Source organism: Balaenoptera ricei, chromosome 14 (assembly GCF_028023285.1).
Source record: "Balaenoptera ricei isolate mBalRic1 chromosome 14, mBalRic1.hap2, whole genome shotgun sequence".
NCBI lineage: Eukaryota > Metazoa > Chordata > Mammalia > Artiodactyla > Balaenopteridae > Balaenoptera > Balaenoptera ricei.
In genome coordinates, this window is record NC_082652.1 from 17,316,381 (window position 1) to 17,332,559 (window position 16,179).

Genomic DNA, 16,179 nt, shown 5'->3' on the forward strand with positions numbered 1-16,179 from the left:
AAACCCCAAGATATCCATACACAAAAAACTACTAGCACTAATAAATGAGTTCAGCAAAGCTACAGGATACCAGGTTAATATTTTAAAATCATTCATAGTTCTATATACTTAGCAATGAAAAATCTAAAAATAGATCAAGGAAAAATTCCATCAACAATAACATCAAAAAGAATAAAATACTTAGGAATAAGTTTAACAGAAGTGGTGCAAACCTTGTACACTGAAAATTACAAAACATTACTAAGAAAAATTAAAGATTATCTAAATAAATGGAGAGACATTCCAGGTCCCTGGACTGAAAGACTCAATATTATTAAGATAGCAATTCTCCCCAAACTGATCTATAGATACACAATACCTATCAAAATCCCAGAAGAATTTTTGTAGAAACAGACCAGCTGAACCTAAACTTAATATGGAAATACAAAGGATCCATAATAGCCAAACACTTTTGAAAAAGAACAGAGTTGTAGGACTTACACTACTAGATTTCAACATTTACTATAAAAGCTCTAGCAATCTGACTTCCCTGGTGGCACAGTGGTTAAGAATCCACCTGCCAATGCAGGGGACATGGGTTCGAGCCCTGGTCCGGGAAGATCCCACATGCCACGGAGCAACTAAGCCCGTATGCCACAACTACTGAGCCTGTGATCTAGAGCCCGTAAGCCACAACTACTGAAGCCCATGCACCTAGAGCCCATGCTCCTCAACAAGAGAAGCCACCGCAATGAGAAGCCTGCGCACCACAACAAAGAGTAGCCCCCGCTCACTGCAACTAGAGAAAGCCCGCGTGCAGCAACGAGACCCAACACAGCCAAAAATAAATAACTAAAATAAATAAATTTATTAAAAAAAAAAAGAAAGAAATGGGGAGTCCCATGACAAATCCTTACACTTACGGACAACTGATTTTTGACCATGGGTGAAGGATCGTCTTTTCACCAAATGGTGCTGGGACAACTGGATAGTCATATTCATAAAGATGAATTTAGATTTGTACTTCATTTGTATTTCCCAAAAATCAACTCAAAATGAATTATAGACTTAAATGTAAAACGTAAAAATATAGGAGAAAAACTGTGCTCATGGATAAGGCAAAGAGTTCTCTGGTACAACACGAAAAGCATACTCCACAAGACAAAAAGTTGGTAAGTTGGACTTTATCAAAATAAAATATGTTTACGCTTTGAAAGACACTGTTAAGAAAATGAAAAGGCAAGCTAGAGACTGGAAGAAAATATTTGCAAATCATGTGACTGAGACAGAACCTGGATCTAGAATATTTAAAGAACTGTTACAATTTGGCATAAGACAACCCAATTTTATAATGGGCAAAGATTTGAATAGGCGTTTCACCAAAGAAGAAAAACACATGCCTAACAAGTACATTAAATGATGCTCAACATCTTTTCAACCTGATCTCAGTTATCAGGGAAATGCAATCAAAGCACAATGAGATATTTCATACCCCAGCACTAGAACGGCTATAATAAAAAGATAGTGGGCTTCCCTGATGGTGGAGTGGTTAAGAATCCTCCTGCCAATGCAGGGGACACGGGTTCGAGCCCTGGTCCGGGAAGATCCCCCATGCTGCAGAGCAATGAAGCTCATGAGCCACAACTACTGAGCCCGCATGCCACAACTACTGAAGCCCACGCGCCTAGAGCCCGTGCTCCACAACAAGAGAAGCCACCGCAGTGAAAAGCCCACCACGCACCACAATGAAGAGTAGCCCCCGCTTACAGCAACTAAAGAAAGCCCGCGCGCAGCAACGAAGACCCAATGCAGCCAAAAACAATAAATAAAATAAATTTTAAAAATAATTAAAAAAAAAATAGTAACGTGTTTTAAAAAGCCCTTATACCAGCTACTGAACTGTATGCTTAGAAATGGTTAAAATAGTAAATTTTATGTTATGTATATTTTACTGCACACACACACAAAGCCTTTACCAATACTTAAAAAAAAAAAAAAAAAAGATGAAAAAAGCAGGAAAAACCAAAGCCAAACCCCCCCAAATCTTCCATCTTTAGATGGCTTCTCTGGTGATTTCTATCAAATATTTAAAAAAGAAGTAACACAATTTCACGTAATCTTTTCCAGAAAACAGAAGAGGAGGAAATACTTCCAAATTTACTTAAAATGAGGTAAATTTAAATGTATAATTAAAGGCAAAATGATTTACTTTTTGCAGAAAGTGCATTATTAAAGTATAAAAGACATAAAGTATTGGACCACAAGTCTTGAGAACTGGGTTCCAATCCAGATTTTGTTACCAACTAGTTGTATAATCTTTAGCAAGTTACCTCATCTTGTTGGGCCTCGGTTTCCTCATTTGTAAAATAAGGAGACGTACCAGAGAAATCCTTTCCATCCACATAATATAATTCTATGGTACATTTATTACATAAAATTTTGTTTAAATCTTGCCCAATTCTAAGTTGGTATAACCCTTCTGGAAAACAACATGGCAATATGTAGTAAGAGCCAGTTCCTACTCTTTGGAGAAGTTTTTCAATTTTTGGATATTTATCTTAGGGATATTTTTCAGCCAAAGCAAAAGAATACATAAAAAGATGGTCACTTTAACAACTCACATGTCCAAAAAGAGTGGAATAAGATAGTAATACAAAGAAATATCAAATTATTAAAAATTAGTATGAAGATGATAATGAAAAATATTTTTGTTAGATAATAATCAGAATATAAATGATTTAAACTATAAAAATGTACACAGTATATAAGTATGTGCCAAATAAAATGTCATATGAGCTATAATGAAAGGAGTATTAGAGTTGTGAGTCTAAAGGTTTTTTTTAATTATAAAGACTTTTGAAATGTTGAAACATTATATACTCAAAAAGAAAAAACCAAAAACTTGTCCAAAGGATAGAGATACAAAATATCAGGATTATGCTGATGAGGTTCTAAATTGCCCTGGCTTGACTAATGCTTCCTAAGAGTGGTTATGAACCTAGGGCTCCCAGCTGAAGTCTCAATGATTAAAACTTTTATCAACTGATACTGGAATTATCAACAGTATTTTACTTGTCCTACTCAGTGTTGAGATAAAGCCTGAAAGTCTTATGATTTTACCAAATACCCATTAAAATCCAGATATAATACTGGATAGTTCAAAATCCTTATGCCTCATTATTTCGTTTATCACTGTTGCTCCCTTTCAAGTTCTCAATTTAAAATTTCTCAGGCAGCCTTCATTTTTAAATGTATCAGCCACAAAACTATTTGAGTTATACAACCACCAAATTTCCTCTAAAGTAAGAATAGTGAAAAGAACAGAGTATCTAGCTTCCTGATTTTCCTTGTATTTCTATGGCTGTTTGCTAGGATGGGAACTTCGAGGTCAGCAGAGAGAATACTTGGTAAATGCTACCGTACACAATCCTCATAAAAGTAGGTTGAACCATATGAAATTATTTGTGTAGGTCAAAAATTTGACTATCAGCAGTCTCATATGGCTCAACGTAGGTCAGTGCCTTTTTTTTTAATTAAGAAAAACTTTATGTCCCCTTTGAGACTCTGCAGAATCACTGTCAAGGACTCTCCTTAACCCTCTCAATGAGTGTATTTACGTGAATCCTTTTTTTCAGAACCAGAATTTAAGCAATTAGTTTTTGCTTGTTTGCATTAAAATGCCAAAGCCATAAGCAAAACCAAGAAGTGTTTTAACAGAAGCCAACCAAAGAATAAATATCAGAATTATCTTGTTCAACTCAATTCCTGTCAAAGTCATGTTTTTCCTCACAGAAGCAATAAGTTTTGGTGCCAACATTTTCAGAGCAATGCTTCTTCCACTTCCAATAGAAATCAATCCCATTTTGAGAGCATCTTACCTGAAACTACCATAGACTATAAGTAGAATGGAAATCAGAAATGTAGACACTTGACTGGAATCCACCAGGGAATAGGCCCTAGAGAAATAAGAGGAAAAAAATTTTAATCACATGGCAGCAAGTCCTCATGGAGTTTACAGTCTAATGGATTTCTATAAACCCCACTAAGTTTTATTTTTGTCTTTAGGAAGGAAAACAGGTATAAATTAGCATTAACAAAATACATAATTAAAACATAGATCTGCTAGCTTAACATAAAGAGTAAACGTATAGATTCACAGCTATTATTAGTTAACATTCATTCACAGGATGTTAAATGACATCAATGTAAAAAATGCCATCTCCGTATGATAGGCAATATGTGCTTCCACTCCCAAGTTAAAAAGTACCAAAACATCTACCAACTCTGTACACTTGAATTATCAATAGTATTTTACTGGTTTTGCTCAGTGATGAAGTAAAGCCTGTGTCTCTCTCCTGGATTCTAGTTTTATTTTTATAACTGCCTATTGGTTCTCTCCATCTAGGTGTCCTACAGAAGGTTCTTTAAAGTCAACAGGTCCAAAACTGAAGTCATTATTCTTCCCTTCATACCCAAATGTCTTAAGGAATGATATGATTCCCTCAGCATTCTCGACACCCTGTTCTCTTACCTCCCACATGTGACGACAGTAAGTCTCACAAGTTCCACTTCCGCAAATACCCTACTTCTCTCAATCCTACTGCCAATTCCTTAGCTCCCTTGTATGGCTTGACTATCAGAGATCTTTTTTTTTTTGGGGGGGGGGCACATCGCTTGGCTCGTGGGATCTTAGTTTCTGGACCAAGGATCGATCCCAGGCCCCCTGCAGTAGAAGCGCAGAGTCTCAGGGAATTCCCAACGTTTGCAAGTCTGTCTTCAGGAATTCACCGTGCACACTATCCATTCATGTTATGGATTTTCCTAAAACAAATTTCTCTTCATTTTTTTCCCTCAGTAAATATTTAATGATGCTTCTGTGCCAGGCACTCTGCTAGCCCCCAGGGATGTAATAAAAAACAAGACTGTCTTGGTCTTGTCCCTGAATGTCTTTTCTAAAGGAATTTAAAAATTAAATTTTGTTCTAAAGCAATGAAAACAAAAGTTAACATAAGCAAGTGAATATAATTGTTGAAAATGTTATAAATTTTCAACAAGTACAGGGTACCTTGAAAATATATAATAGGTGGATTCTACCTAAGAACTAGGGGTGGGGGGGGCTTCCTTAGTGGGGGCAGATGAAGGAGAGAGACACAAGACTCAACAAAATAGGATTTGGTGATTGTTTATGAGGCTAAGAGAGGATCCCCAGGTTTCTGCTAAGCAGCTGATGGATGGCTATACCATTTGGCAAAAAAGGCAACAGGAGGAGCAGATTTGAAGTTCTGGATGTGCTGAGGAAACAGTTGGCTATCTGGGTCTAGAGTTCAGAAGCAGCTCTAAGCTAAGGATACATATTGGGAGCTCATAACCTTCCACATGGTAATTGAAGCCACGGGTGTGGGTGAGAAGAGGACCCAGGATGAAAGCCTGAAAATTCAGAAATTTAAAGATCAGAAGGGAGGAGGAGCTGCAAAGAAAACAAAATGAAACAGAGAAGGAGGAAGAAAACCCAGGATAGCACGGTAACTGATGAAGTGTCTTCAAAGAGCAGCAGGATCAGATGAGATGCTGCCTGAACTTAAATTGCTCTACCCCTTACCAGCAGTTAGTTTTCATTTGCGTTAATTACTTTGCTGATGTAATTAATTTTAAAGTGAATTAAAGTGAGATTGAGCAGCTTTTCGTATAATTAAGGGCCAACAGGCATTTTAAAAAGCAATTTAAAAGTTTTTCAGACTCCTGATCTATAAAACATGAAGGGAGCCTGTTTTTGGGGGGGGGGCACTTTTCTTTTGATGGTGTTTTACTTAGATGACTTAGCTTTTCTGTACCCTTCATGTTCTGAAGAATATTGCCATTCCCTAAAAGGTAGATTAAACATTTAAACTTCCCAAACTCAGTGTCTTAAGGTTTGGTACTATTGTTTCTTTCTTTTGCTATAACTCCCAAATCAATGGAGACTCTCCAGAGACATCACTTAAGACTTCTAGAAGTCTGGGTTGAATTTTGGTTAAACCAGCTCTTCCTCCTCCACAGATTCTCTATGCTGTGCTCTACTCTGTGTGACTAACCAAACTTAGTCACTGACTTTCCTCACAACCTGTTTTTCAAGGTGCAGTCTTGGCCATGTGTTAAATACCTTACAAAGAGACTGATAAGCACTACAGTTCTCATCTCCACTTTCTGGCGATAAGCACGCTACCCACTGCAGAGCTAAATGTATGGTTTCAGAAAAAATGTTCTGATGTTTCATTTAATGGTTTCTTCTATACTGGACCAGTTTATTTTTCAAATAAATCTGTACCAAGAAAATCTGGTTAAAACTGACTCCTAATATAGCTCATGGTATTTTATAATTTATAATAAAACTTTTTAAAAAGTTTGAACAACTTTGCAAACTACCAAATATCACATAATTAGAAGTTATAATTTATTTCACAGTGTTATTTGTAATTTCACAAATTTCAACTCCAACTATCATTATGGAAGTTTTACAAAAAGCCTTTTAACCAAAAGAATTTATTATAAAATACAGAACATGGATTAAAATCAAAGGCCAGCAATCTTATTTTACAGCCCTCTGTATCCTATACTTCAGACTCTACCAAAGCATCAACAGAAATGTATCATCTCTCAGGCCCTCCCATTGAAGTGACTGTTTCCAGAGATGCTGGATTCACGATAAAGAAAGGAGGAATTGCTCTACACTCTGAAGTAAAGGAATTCTTACAGAAATGCAAAAAGAAACTACATACATGCATTTGAGACACGCAGAAAGCAGGTTAGCCAAACGTACTAAAAACAGACTTGAAGACTTTGCCAAATAAAGTATTAGTATAGGTCAGCTGTTGAGTTGAAACATTTTATATGGTCATTACGAAAACCATTAATTCTTTAACTACATTCCCCCAAGTCTTAATAGACAAAGAGCTACCAGAAAGTTCTCTCATATATAAAGTTATATTTCACACCCTAAGATTTTTAGAACCATGCTGGATTTTAGGAGCTGCTCTACAGTCAAGCATCTATTTCTAGCTGCTTTACCAGCAAGTGCTTAGACACATATCCTGCTAAAAATCATGCCAAACTGAGACACAGAGAGTTCTGTTCTATAATGTGTTCTATGTGTCAGCCTGCCAGCTATACAATGAAAGCATTCTTGTCCACCCAACAAACCAAGCAACTACTATTCCAACCCTGCACACTGACCTAGAATAGCACTTGGCAAACTTTTTGGTCTTGAGACCATCTATACTCTCAAGGACCCTGAGAGCTTTTGTTCCTGTGGGTTACAGCTATTGATATTTACAATACTAGAAATTAAAAGTGAGAAAAAATTTAAATGCTTATTTACTAATTCATTTAAATATAATAAAACCATTACACGAGCACATAAATTACATTTTTAAAGGAAAGATAACTATTTTCCAAAACAAAAAATTTAGATGAGGGGCATCCTTTTACATTTTTGCAAACCTCTTTAATGTCTGGCTTAAATAGAAGAAAGCCAGATTCTCATAATTGCTCCTGCATTCAATCTGTTGCTGTATGTTACTTTAGTTGAACTTTATGGGGGGAAAAAAATCTGGCCTTACACAGATGTGTAGCTGGAAAAGGGAGGAATATTGCAATAACCTTTTCAGATAACTGAGGATATTCTTCTTTGATACTATACTAAAATTCAACAAGTGGTAATTTCTTAAAGGTTACTTGCAGCATGGAATCTGAAACCTTATCAGTGAATTAAAAAAAAAACTATATTACATTAAAATCCCATGGACTATATTACAGTTGAATGGATCTTTTACCCATGGATGATTTTGTAACATCACGCATTGGTCACCTGGAAGACACTGGTCACTGAGTTATGCAGCTCTTCCAGATGCTGTTACATTTCATTACACAATATCTGAAAAACCACATTTGTTAATTTCACTTTTTAAAACATTTTATTTTATTTATTTTTGGCTGCATTGGGTCTTTGTTGCTGTGCGTGGGCTTTCTCTAGCTGTGGCGAGCGGGGGCTACTCTTCGTTGCAGTGTGCAGTCTTCTCATTGTGGTGGCTTCTCTTGTTGCGGAGCACAGGCTCTAGGCATGAGGGCTTCAGCAGCTGTGGCAGGTGGGCTCAATAGTTGCGGCTCACGGGCTCCAGAGCGCAGCCTCAGTAGTTGTGGCACACGGGCTTAGTTGCTCTGCAGCATGTGGGATCTTCCTGGACCAGGGCTCGAACCCATGTTCCCTGCATTGGCAGGCAGATTCTTAACCACTGCGCCGGCCAGGGAAGCCCTGTTAATTTCACTCTTGAGGCTAATGATAATGGGCACAAAATTTCCAAAATTCCTATTTTCATGCAAATTTTATCACTGGCAAAAATAACTTTTTTCCCCCTTGAAGTAACAGGCTCACTTCATTCATTTTTGAGAAACTGTCTGCCACACACCCAAGTGTGAATAACTCCATAGTTTGTCCACTAGTCATCCTTCAAGTAAAAATGGAAGGTTCCAAGAAAAAAGTAGCTAGTTCAGCTAGCATTTTAAATGACTGCACAAGTGTTTTTCTTAAGAAAACCAATGGTATTTTACTATATAGCAGAAGTGCTTAATAAGAACTTTTAAAATTTTAATTGAAGTATAGTTGACTTACAATATATTAGTTTCAGGTGTACAACATAGTGATTCAGTATTTTTATAGATTACACACCATACAAAGTGATAAAATATTGACTACACTCCCTGTGCTATACATTACATCTCTGTGACTTATTTATAACTGCCGGTTTGTACATCTTAATTCCCTTCACCTATTTCGCCCTTTTCTCCCCTGTGGTAACCACTAGTTTATTCTCTGTATCTGTTTCTGTTTTTTAGATGCCACATACAGTATTTGTCTTACTCTGTCTGACTTATTTTACTAAGCTAAACGCCCCCAGCAGGTCCATCCTTGTTGTCACAAATGGCAAGATTTCATTCTTTTTTATGGCTGAGTAATATTCCACAGTGTGTGTGTCTATGTATACATACACATGCCCCCACATCTTCTTTATCCATTCATCTGTCGTTGGGCACTTAGGTTACTTCATGTCTTGGCTATTGTAAATAATGCTGCTATGAACATTAGGGTGCGTTACCTTTTCGAATTAGTGTTTTTGTTTTCTTCAAATACCCAGAAGTGGAACTGCTGGGGATCATATGATAGTTCTATTTTTAATTTTTTGAGGAACTTCCATACTGTTTTCCATAGTGACTGCATCAATTTACATTCCCACTGACAGTGCACAAGGGTTCCTTTTTCTCTACATCCTCACCAACTCTTGTTATTTCTTGTCTTTTTGACAATAGCCACTCTGACAGGGGTGAGTGATACCTCACTGTGGTTTTGATTTGTATTTTCCTGATGATTAGTGACACTGAGCATCTTTTCATGTGCCTGTTGGCCATCTGTATATCTTCTTTGGAAAAGAAGGTCCTCTGCCCATTTTTTAATCGGGGGAAACTCTGCGTTTTATTAGAAAAAAACAAGTGTGCTCAAGGATTGAGATTTAATAAAAGCAATTTTCACTGCTTTGCCCTAAGTGAAACTGCCTTTCTTTTTTTTTTAAGCAGTGTGTGCATGGTGGTGAAGAATACAATGATTATTAGTTCAGTTTGGTGCCACTGTGTTGATTCATGTTACAGCAGCACAGCAATGGTTTTTTTAAACGCACCACTGCTTTTCACTGCAAGAAAAAAAATGTCAAAATGAAAAAGGCAAATAACTTTATTAGCATTATGAAAATAGTCTGACCTTGTAGACTCCCTGAAAGGGTCTGAGTAAACCCCAGTGATCCACAGGCCACAATTTGAGAGCTGCTGCCTTATACATTTCCCCACAAGCCCTGGCTATATAAACTGCTAGTATTTTCTCACATGCAATGCTAACACACCACAAAACACCAAGGGTAGCTACAATTTTTTTGTGCTTTGCAAAATATCTGGCTTCAAATACAATATGCAGAAAATGACATATTCCAGGCCTAAGAAATGTTACAATCTTTCTCTTCATGGTGGAGTATACTGAAACAGAATTTAATTTGTATTTTTATCAAAAATATTGTCTATCACAAGGTCCACAATAATTATCTTCCACATCTTTTCTTATTTTAAGGGAAAAAACCAAGTATGTATTCTAAGCATAGTAATGGAATAGGTGTCTCATCAAATAAAATTTTAATAAATTAAATCCATGTTTAAGATACAAAAAGACAAAAAGTAAGACAGTCATTTAAGAAGGTTACAATCTAGTAAAGACACACTGTACAAGGCGGCAGAATGTAATGTTTAATAGAGAAACAAAGTGCTATGGGACCTAATCAAACTTATAAGCTTTTGCACAGAAAAGGAAACCATAAATAAAATGAAAAGCTAACCTATGGACTAAGTCCCCAGTATAATCAAGGCAGCTGTGAAGCAAACACTGCATTTCTTCCTACAAGAGATTACGCGGTGCAAGCTCAGGAGCAGACGTTGGGTTGCTTTCCAAATGAGGGTGGGATGGGGTTTGGGGAACCTGGAATTCAAATATGACCTGTGTTATAGTAGCTGCTTAAATTTTTTTTAGCTGCCTTTTGATGAATTAAGGTATGGAAGTTTGCTGCTGTTTCCTATGTGAAAAGCTGTATCAGTAATCAGAATAGCAATATTTACCTGCAATAGTATTTAGTGCTGAATCAAGATATCAACTGATGTGATGTGACTAAATAAATCTTAAAATACATATATAATTGCAATGTTGGTGCTTTTAAAGTTTTAGAAAACCTTCATCTTTAAATTTGGCTCTCTGAAATAAAATTGTACTATAGATGGGATGTTACATTTAACTGTAAAACAAGCTTCTAGCATTTGGTCAAAAATAAATGAAAAGTATAGCCAAATCAGAAATCACAAACCACAAACACTTCTTTGTCCTTTTCTTAACGTGCAGATCTTAAACACCATTTTTAAAAAATTTAGTGTTATTTAAAAAATTCAAATAATAAGAAATGTGAAATGATGAGTCCCATTTTTAATAAAAGTGGGATTATGTGATATATTGGTCTTCAGCCTGCTTCTTCCTGTAACAGTTTTCCATGCTGTTCTTTTAAATTTCTTCATAAACAAAACACAATGACTGTAGGAAAAAAAAAAAAAGTTGAGGGAATTCCCTGACAGGCCAGCGGTTAGGACTCTGCGCTTTCACTGCTGGGGCCCGGGTTCGATCCCTGGTCGGGGAATTAAGATCCTACACGCCACGCTGCACGGCCAAAAAAAAAAAAAAGTTGATTCACCTCACTTGTTTCAGTTAACTTCATCTATAGAAGGGGGATAATAATGTAAAGTATTTAATACAGCACTTGACACACTACTCAATAAAAGACTGTTGTTATTACTTAGAGGAGGGAGTCACCAGCCTACACATAGCGCTATGGGTTGCCACACACCAGGAGTGGACAAACCATGACCTACTGCTATTCCAATAAACAGAGCCAAGCTCATTCATTCAGGTACTGTCTATGGCTGCTCTAGAGCTTCACTGGCAGAGGTGAAAACAGTTAACCCTTGAACAACGTGGGGGTTAGGGGTGCCGGCTTAGAGCTGGCCCTCTGTATCCGAGGTTCATCTGTATCTGTGGATTCAACCAACCACGAACCGTGTAATACTGTAGTACTTACTACTGAGAAAAATCTGCCTTATAAAGTGGACCCGCACAGTTCGAGTGGACCCCCATGTTGTTCAAGGGTCAACTGTAGTTGTGACAGCGACCATATGGCTCACAAAGCTCAAAATATTTACTATCTGACTCTATACAGAAAGAGTATGTCAACCCTTGCTGTTTACTATTGTTACTGCACAAGGGTACCTGACCTAAGTTAGTAACCTCCACCCCAATCACCTTAGAAGTACTAGGTGCTTGCTACCCTGCTCTATCTTCTGCTGGCTTGTGCCCAGGGATGAAGGACTGCTGTTCCCCTGGCTCACTGCATCCCCTTGCTTCTGGGTCTGTAAGTAATAAATCTTAAGACTATTTCCTTGGTGTGGGCGTATTGAAACTGCACCCTCCATCAGAACGACCCTGTGGATTTCACTTCCCCAAAGTGGGAGCTCAGATGCTGAGGAAACTACCTGGGGACCCCGTGTGGGTGGTTTGTCCCCCTCATCCATCAGGTCAAAATCTACATGTTCTTAATTCAATACACCAGCTCCAGCTTCACAACACAGTAGGTGACAAAGTGTGGATTCAAATCCAGCTTGAGCCCAGAGCTCTAAAGTACTCTGTGCTAAATATCTCCCAAAAGCAGACACTCAGCTGTCTGGAGAGGGCTCTTCTGTCCTTAGCAGTAACAAGAATATTTAATACCCTTGTTTTTTTCTAGAGATATACACAAAGAATTCATGACTGAAGTCTTTAGCTCGAATTAATCCACTGTCACACCTCTAAAAAGATTCAGATCAAATAACTACTGTCCAGGGCTCCAAGAGGAGGGGAAAAACCCCAATACAAATATACTGTTAGAAACCTAAACAATAATGAGAAGCCCTGGGTGATTTTACTTGTGAATTTTCTAATTAATCTTGACAAAAAGTGAGACATTCATAAGATGAATGTCCAAATTTTAAAGTCACACTAAGAAAAGACTACTTTTAGTTGGTAGTTATAAAGGATGCTGGACTCTATTCTATAGTTGGAGACTTTTGCCACTTGTGAGAATATTTTCAGAGAAAACTGTTGGTTTAGTACGAGTCAAACTCCTGTTTACAAACAGAGATTAAATTACGGTGTTTTAAAAGGTTGGGCTATATAAATTCCCCAAAACTTTCAGTTTTCCTCTACACACAGGTGCCGCAAACACTCAGACAAATGTTACCTGGCCTCCCGTAAATAATAAACATGAGAACAACCTTTAAAAGGTGAGTAATTCATTAAAAAGTGTCCAAAGCCCTATCTGAAAGGCCTAGGAGACCGAGAAATAAAACTGCTGTTATAGTAACAGTAACAGCAACAACAATAGCTAATGCTCTTGGGGCTCTCACTATGTGTTTAGACACTGTACTAGCTGTTTACATCTAACTCATTTTATCTTCACAACATTCCTTTGAAAAAGGCACTATTATTATCAGCTCTAGAGATGAAGATACTGAAGCACAGAGAGATGAACTAATTTGCCCAAGGAGGAATAAGAGCTAGCATGCCAACCCAGGTAGCCTGTCTCCAGATCTAGAGGTCACACTCTAAACCATTTCACAATATAGTAGTAACCCCCTTATCCACCGTTTCACTTTCCACAGTTTGCTACCTATGGTCAACTGCAGTCTGAAAATATTAAATGGAAAATTCCATAAATAAAACAATTAATAAGTTTTAAATTGCACATCATTCTGAATGGTGTGATGAAATCTTACACCGTCTTGCTCTGTCCTTCCCGGACGTGAATCATTTCTTCATCCAGCATATCCACTCTGTATACCTACCCTCCCATTAGTCACTTAACCTTCTCAGTTATCACATCAACTATCATGGTATCATAGTACTTGTATTCAAGTAACCCTTATTTTACTTAATAATGGCCCTTAAAGCGCAAGAGTAGTGATACTGCCACAGTAAGATATTCTCTTACCGTGCTTAATTTATAGCAAAATGGTACAGTCACTTTAGCATCAGTTTGACAGTGTCATATAAAGGTAAACAAGTTAGCATATTGACCCAAGAGAAATGAAAATACATATCCACACAAAATCCTAAATGTGAATGTTTAAAGCAGCTTTATCCAAAATTGCCAAAAACTGGAAACAATCCAAATGTCCATCAACTAGTGAAAGGATAAACAAACTGTGGTACCTTTATACAGTGGAGAACTACTCAGCAATAAACAGATACAAACTACTGAGCAATGCACTGTGTATGTATGAATCTCAAATGCATTATGCTCAGAGAAAGAAGGCAGACTCAAAACACTACAAATATATCCCATTTATATGACATTCTAGGAAAGACAAAACTGAAGGAAGAAAAAAGAGACTAATTGCCAGGGGTTGGGGGTGGGAGGAGGGATGATTACAAAAGGGCATAAGGGAACTTTGGGGGGCAATGGAAATGTTCTATTTCTTGACTATGATGGTCCAAGACTATGTGTGTTGTCAAAATTCACAGAACTCTACTCCTAAAAAGAGTGAATTTTACTGTTTGTAAATTATACCTAAAGAAATCTGAGTTTTAGAAAAGTAGGGGGAAAAGGGATGACTAGCTGATGTATTAAGAACATATTATGACTTCCCTGGCGGTCCAGCGGTTAAGACTTCACCTTACAATGCAGGGGGTGCGGGTTCGATCCCTGGTTGGGGAGCTAAGATCCCACATGCCTCGCGGCCAAAAAACCAAAACACAGAACAGAAGCAATGTTGTAACAAATTCAATAAAGACTTTAAAAATGGTCCACATCAAAAAAAAAAATCTTAAAAAAAAAGAACAGATTATAGAAGCAATCTAAGTGTTCAACAACAGATGAATGGATAAAGAAAATGTGGAACATATATATAAAATATATTTCATATAAAAATATATATAAATAAAATGACTACTCAGCCATAAAAAAAGAATGAAATTTTGCCATTTGCAACAACATGGATGGACTTGAAGAGTATTATGCTAAGTGAAATAAGTCAGACAGAGAAAGACAAATATTGTATGATACCACTTATATATGGAATCTAAAAAATACAACTAGTGAATATAACAAAAAAGAAACACAGATATAGAGAACAAACTAGTGGTTAACAGTGGGGAGAGGGAAGGGGAAGAGGGTAGAGGATTAAGAGGTACAAACTACTATGTATAAAATAACTAAGCTACAAGGATATATAGTACAACACAGGGAATATAGGAATACAGTCAAAAATTTATACTCATTATAAATTAGTATAGTGGAATATAACCTTTAAAACTGTGAATCACTATGTTGTACACCTAAAACTTATGTAATATTATACATCAACTATACTAAGTAAATAAATAAATATCAACCTTGTGGGGGGAAAGAACAGATTATAGCGCGGTAACGCAGAAGCAGAGAGAACAGGCTACTGTGATAATTCAGGCACAAGATGACAGATGACAGATGACGGCTGGCACTGGGGTAAAAGTCATGGTAATGGTGAGAAGTGATCTGATTCCAGTTATATTTTGAAGATAAAGCTCTGCAGAATTTCCTGATACATTGAACATGGAGCACGAGAGAAAGAGGAGCACAGGATGACTACCATGGTTTTAGCCCGACCAAGTGCAAAGATGGAGCCACCACCAACAGAGATGGGAAGGCTACAGATGGAACAAGTGTTGGAGGGGGAGGAAGGGGGGTTGGGGAGTGGGGATCAGGAACTCAGTTCTAAGTTCTAGTTTGTTGTAAAATAGAGATTATGCCATTACTTAACTCATAGTTTGTTTTGTTTCTGTAAACATCACTGCATTCTCCATTTCAGTTGGAAGTCCTACTATGCAGACTTTGCTGTGACCCTAGAAGGAAGCCCAGCCATCATACAGTTCTGCTCATTGCAGCTTGATGGGTCTACCAGCTCTCACCCCCAAGTTAAACATGCTCCTCTTTTACAAAAGGGAAAAATGTGTTCACTATCTTTGGCTCCTTTAATCAGGTTCCACTTACACCCCTCTTGAAGAAATTCCTCCGTTACTACTTCTATGTTTCACTCCTTATGTTCAATGTTTATCCCACTAGTTTATGCGAAGGAGAGGTTGTATACTTTGGGAATTCATGTCTGAATCACTTATATTTCTGATACAGCTTTTCCTTCCTATTATGGAGTTTTTCATTTCTACTAGTAAAGTGCGTGCTTAATAGAAAAAAAACAAAACAAAAACTTTTGTTCTCATTTCTCCCATCTGTTAGCAGTTTCTCCTAAGTTCTGTAGCTCCTGATCCTTTTTGCAGAGTCTCTCTATTCTCTCCTTTACACTGACTATCATTTTAATCCGAGAGTTGAGAAGAAAGAAAAAGCTACTATAGATTTCCCCTGAAAGGTTTTCTTCTCTGAAGAGCATGCCAGTGCTGTTTCCTATGGTAGCACTGTCACCTAGAAACCAAAATTCTCAGCTGACATAACATTTCAGGGCTAATCTAATTCCTAGGAAACTACTTGGCACAGTTCAATACATAAAAACCAGCAGTACACTTGC

General features: G+C 37.3%; 1 protein-coding gene across 1 annotated transcript in view; it reads right to left on the reverse strand.

The window, feature by feature from the left end:
* SPPL3 (signal peptide peptidase like 3) overlaps positions 1-16,179 on the reverse strand; it is a 122,196-nt gene that overhangs the window by 44,373 nt on the left and 61,644 nt on the right. Inside the window, exon 2 of the mRNA XM_059894825.1 lies at positions 3,858-3,935. Within this exon, the coding sequence (XP_059750808.1) occupies positions 3,858-3,935 (78 nt within the window). The remainder of the gene's footprint in view (positions 1-3,857; positions 3,936-16,179) is intronic.